The 5,673-nt window shown below is 46.9% G+C and overlaps 1 protein-coding gene across 1 annotated transcript in view; it reads left to right on the top strand.

Annotated features, from left to right (window-relative positions):
* kcnn3 (potassium intermediate/small conductance calcium-activated channel, subfamily N, member 3) overlaps window positions 1-5,673 on the top strand; it is a 41,181-nt gene continuing 35,508 nt past the window's right edge. Inside the window, 4 exon segments of the mRNA XM_079640146.1 lie at window positions 1-551; window positions 1,183-1,772; window positions 1,774-1,872; window positions 1,875-2,306. Coding sequence (XP_079496272.1) covers window positions 1,209-1,772; window positions 1,774-1,872; window positions 1,875-2,306 — 1,095 coding nt within the window. The 5' untranslated portion in view covers window positions 1-551; window positions 1,183-1,208.

Raw genomic sequence — 5,673 nt, 5'->3', positions numbered from 1 at the left:
GAAAGAGGGAGAGAAGTTGGAGGAGAGAGTGAGAGACAGATCCGGGGAGACACAGAGCTGTAGATTGAGTAGAAGTCGGTGGAGCCACACATTAAATCACATACTTCACTGCTCATCTGAGAAGTGTTTCTTGACGTCCAGCTTTGCGTTTTTTTTGTTGCCAGTTTATGTCGCTGCATATTTTTTGACGTGCAGCCACAGGTTGACTGATTTAATCCAGTCACTATGGATTATTCCTCTTCATCTCGAGTCGATTGTCACTGACGGGATCGAAATGGGCACCGTCGAGAGATCAGCGGTGATTGAGAAAGAATCAAACTGATCGTATCAGGTGGAGACGGAGGCAACATCTGTGGCGAGCGACGCACAATTTCTAGAGACAAGAGAGGGACCTGTGGAGGGACCTTTATGAGAGAAGGCGAAGCGAAAAGATGATGGGATGGCCGTGACAACATGAAAAAGAAAAAGTGTGGTGGTCTATTTTCATCCAGCCAGTGATCCAAAGCAACTAACCTGGGGGACAGGGACCGAGAGAGAAGAGGTAGTAGGAGGTAGGTAGAAACAGACAGGGAGGAGGGGGCCGTGAAGGTGTCTCGTTATATCATGCTGAAAGTAGGTTATTATTTTTGGATTAATCAAATGAAGCCAATCTATGGTTAACTGAGGCATACACACAGTACTTCATGTGCTGTCAAAACGGACTGATGTGGAAGTATTATGCTTTAGTCTCGGAGCTTGATCTCATTGTGAAGCCAGAGGATCGGCACCATCCCTCTGGCTTACATCAGTGTATAACAGATGACATTTTATTGCATAGATTGCTGGAAGCACTGTGGGATGTGAGAGAAAGAGAGGACACTGGGAAACAGAGAGAGAGGTCACTGAGGGAGGCTGGCTGGGCAGCTGACTCAAATGTGACTCAAGGAATAACATATTCCCCAATTATGGCCACTCTTCCTCACTCTGATGCACCTCTTTGTCACACATCTTCAGCTTTTTGAGTTCAGACTTTACCCTTATTTGTTTTAACTAAGCGTCATCCATCACAATGCTCCCTCCAGCCACTCGCTCGCTCTGTCTGTGCTGTCTGCATTGCTGCCGTCATGATGAATAGTCTTTCCGCGTGTGTACTCTATTTTTCTTTATAGTTCTGCTCTTCTCTTGTTTTGTGTTTGTTTGTAGAAAGGTGCGTGGCCACCGCCGTGACCATGGAGCCTCCCCCCTCTCTGAGCTTGGCTCTGCTAGGAGGGAGCAAGGATGAGGACCAGCGCTTCCTCCTTCCCCTGAGCAGTATTTCCCATCCCTCAACAACTGGCAACCAGCCAGGATCAAACCACTCCAACCACATGGGAGGATCAAGCCTTGACCGTCTAAATGGCAGCACCCTGTCCCTGTCCCCTACCACGCCCAACTTACCTCCATCATCGCTCCCTAAGTTGCCCCTGTTATCCTCTGGAGCCCAGCCTCTTCCCCCAGCCATCCCCAATGCCCTGCACCCCACCAGTACCCCCCTCTCCTCCTGCCTGGGCTCGCAGCACAGCCTGAGTGGGGACTCCCCAGTCTACAATGCCCTCTTTTACTCGTCCCACTCACCCTCCATGGAGCGGGACAGGGACAGGGAGAGAGAGAGGGGCTGCAAACATAGGCAGGCCAGCCCCCTAGTTCACCGCCGGGACAGTAACCCCTTCACGGAGATCGCCATGAGCTCCTGTAAGTACACAGGCGGGGTCATGAAGCCCCTGAGCCGCCTCAGCGCCTCCCGCAGAAACCTCATTGAATCAGACAGCAGCAGCGAAACCAAAGAGGGTGGCGTTTCAGCTGTTGCCGGGGCGACCGCCGCTGGGGGGCATGACCGACAGCGAGAAGCCCCTCCTACCTCTTTGGTGGCCCTGTCTTCTACCAATCCACCCCCAATTCATAGCCCTCCAGAGATTGTGATTTCTTCCAAAGAAGACTCGCCGTACCTCAGGGCGGGATATGACATCACTGACTCCACCTCCAACCAGATGTCCATCTACCACCAGAATCACGCGCTGGTGGAGAGCAGGCGGGCGCAGACGGGGCGGGGCAGCAGGCAGGGGGCGGTGGGGGCAGTGGGGGGGGTCGGGGCGGCGGGCACAGGGCCCAGGGGCAGCACCTCCAAGGCCTCAAAAAGGAAGAACCAAAACATTGGCTATAAACTGGGGCAGCGCAGGGCGCTGTTCGAGAAGAGGAAGAGGCTGAGCGACTATGCACTGATCTTCGGGATGTTTGGCATCGTCGTCATGGTGATTGAGACAGAGCTGTCCTGGGGCGTGTACAACAAGGTGAGAGGACAGTCAAGGGGCTCTTCACTGATTTCACACCTACAGTAAAGGTCACTTCAAAGACATGGTTTTGTAAGTTGTTATCTCAGGAGGAACAAATTACTCAGATGAAGTCATACTAACGTCATCGGGGAGATCTTTCATAGACACTCTGGATTTATAGACAAAATCTTGTGGAACAAACGGTGTGGGAAGTTACATTTGAAAAAAAGTTTTGTTCCTAGTCAGGTAGGGTCCATAGTCAGTTTAGGATCTGGTAATATTGGGGTTTGACTCTAAGTATGGACTAAAAGTTAAAATATCTCCGTATCTGCTTCTTACATTTTGACCACTCTATGTTTAATCTGTCCCTCTCAAGTCCTGCGACTTTAAGTAAGTGCAATAATAAATTGGTTAATTGCACCTTTAATGAAGATGAAAAATACCTCAAATCTTCCACCAAGCTGTCTTTATGGGTGTAGATCTGTAGATCCTTAGCTGGAATCTCCTTGGGTGACATTTTGGTTACTTTTTGCCTCTATTTTGACTGTAGCCAGTAAAACTGACATGAAAAAGGACATGTTACAACAGTCACCAGTAGGTATGGGCCTAACGACTAATTTCCCTGACGTTCAAATCGTCGAATATGGTGACTGGTAAAGAAAAGTTGTCCGAAAACTATAGAAATCTATTTTTAAGGCAACAGGACTACTCTGCATTATCTTTCCAGATCAAGCAGGATAACAGTGTCTGCATTAGGGCGGTAAACCTAAATCTCATTGTGGTTTCCAATGTTTGGCTAACACCAGCAGCCTGCCCTCCTTGTAGCTTAACATCCACAAGCTTGTGCTGAATGTGGTTACGCATTCCTCGGTCGAGTGGTTATATGGCCGTTTATTTTGATACCGCGTACATACAGACTTATTTCCATTTTCTAGCTTATCTTAATTCTACTAAACTGCGGTGGTTTTACAATAAGTCATCATTGGCCCACTCTCCATCTTAATGCTTGTGGGATGACCGGGCTAATGTGTGGTTTCTTTGATTTTACTTTTGTAATAAATGTGTTCAATTAACTTCAAAACATGTTATGGACAAATCATATCTGCGAATAGGAAGTCTGACAGCTTTTATTAAGAAATATTTAATCGACTTATCGCGCACATCTCTATCCGCCAGCCAGATTCGAACCGTGGACACTGAATGGGAATGATTGTCTTCAAACCAGAACGCCCAAACTGGCAATTATGGGGGCAATTATTGGCCTCTCACCCCTCATGCAGTGATGATTGGAACACCACCTCACCAAATTAAACCAGCACCATGTTGTTGTTGTTGTTAACGTTAACTGTTGTGACCAGGCTTGACAGTTTCTTCTTCTCGATGATGTAATACAATGCTGCTAAGGACATGGGGGGGGGGGGGGCAGATTATCGATAGGAGGCCAGGATCTCATTTGTCTGTGTAATGGGGAGTGTAATAAGCTGAATCGGCCCCTGGCTACTTTTGCCTGTGTGTGTGTGTGTGTGTGTGTGTGTGTGTGTGTGTGTGTGTGTGTGTGTGTGTGTGTCGTGTGTGTGTGTGTGTGTGTGTGTGTGTGTGTCGTGTGTGTGTGTGTGTGTGTGTGTGTGTGTGTGTGTGTGTGTGTGTGTGTGTGTGTGTGTGTGTGTGTGTGTGTGTGTGTGTGTGTGTGTGTGTGTGTGTGTGTGTGTGTGTGTGTGTGTGTGTGTGTGTGTGTGTGTGTGTGTGTGTGTTTGTGTTTGTGTGTGTCACATTGTCCCAGCAAGCTCGGGAGCATGTTGAGCTCACCTTCATGATGCAGAGATACTTCTGGCCTTGTTCCATCCCTTTTCTCAGTCTGACATGTCACAGTGGCTTGGTTTTCTTTAGCTAATAAGGTGGAAACATTTCTTCCACTTATGTAGCTTGTCATTCATGGATCACTGACCATGTGACGACGGGTAAAAGATGATGTGAGGGAACAGGTATACAGGTAAGCCATTGGAATAGGCCACCTGGATGTGTTTTTCGTCTCAGAGTATCTCTTTGTTACTGTCGATGCTGGAAAAATCTGCCTCTTCCTTTTCCACTCGTGTCTTTGCCTCTGTCTCCCACCCATTTCTCGAGGAAAACCTTTTTTAGAGTCTATGTATTTTTCTTAATGAAAATCCATGTTTGGTATTCCCCTCTTTCAAGCTTTCCCTGTGTCATTTCTTCCTTTCTGTGGACCCATTCTCCTCCCTTAAAGGGACAGCGGACACTTATAATGCTCTCCTTCTCTGCCCGTCTCTTTTCTATTTCAACTCCACGCCTGTCTCTTTATCTTTCTTTCTTTCATTATTCCCCTCACTTTCTCTCTCCCTCTGCTCCACTGCTCCTCCAGTGCGCGTCAAACTGGGGGTGTGTGATCGGAAGAGAGAAGCGGCTGGGCGAGAAATGAAAGGCTGAAGGAGGAGAGAAAAAGGGAAAGGCGTTAATGAAAAGCCTGATTTAGGACCTTAAGCTACAACCAATACAGTCTTAATCTGAATCCAGTAGCATTGGCCAACATAAGAATCTATGGGCAGCCGTGAATTTGAGCAGGGCGGCTGAATTGTTGCTCTCACTCTACATTGGTTGTTAGAATATCGTGTAAACTTCAATGTCTCCATTCAGGGTGGACAGTTGAGAATGCTTCAGCAAAGCCTGATCAAAATTCCTTTCTAAATCCAGATTAACAATGTATACTTCTTTCTTTTTCATGGTTTGGAGATTTGATTTGACTCCAACAGATACTGGAGTTCCTTCAGACAGTTCAGCCCTCACTTAGATAATTGAGATGGAAAGAAGCCCGCTGGTTTTTGTGAAAAATTGATATTGAGGTTGTCAGGATGAAAGAGAGAAAGGGATGGGAGATTAATGGGAGGACAGTCAAAAGAAAAGTGTAGAGGTTGATGCAGTGCTTTAAACCAATCTAGGGGGGAGGCCTTCAATGATTTCTTGTATTGATTATTGATAATCACTCACCCACGCACTCACCGTCCACCGGCACACACCTGCCGTACAAACTCACACACTGAAAATGGAAGCTGCCATTCTGAGGTGCTACAGTGTGTGCATCAGTGAGAGGTAGCGTGAGAGCGTGTGGGGAAATGTGATAGTACAGAGATCATTTTCCATTATTGTATATAAACTCTTCAATATATTCTCTCTCCATCTCTCCCTCCGTATCTCTTTCATATATATATTTATAAATATATTTATCTACCCTTTTAACAGCACAGTATGCCTTTTGACTCTTTTACAATAGCTGTAAACTAAATGTCACTCCGTGTGTGTGTGTGTGTGTGTGTGTGTGTGTGTGTGTGTGTGTGTGTGTGTGTGTGTGTGTGTGTGTGTGTGTGTGTGT

This window comes from Notothenia rossii (genome assembly GCF_949606895.1).
Source record: "Notothenia rossii genome assembly, chromosome: 7".
Classification (NCBI taxonomy): Eukaryota; Metazoa; Chordata; class Actinopteri; order Perciformes; family Nototheniidae; genus Notothenia; species Notothenia rossii.
This window is presented reverse-complemented; position numbering and strand designations above follow the sequence as displayed.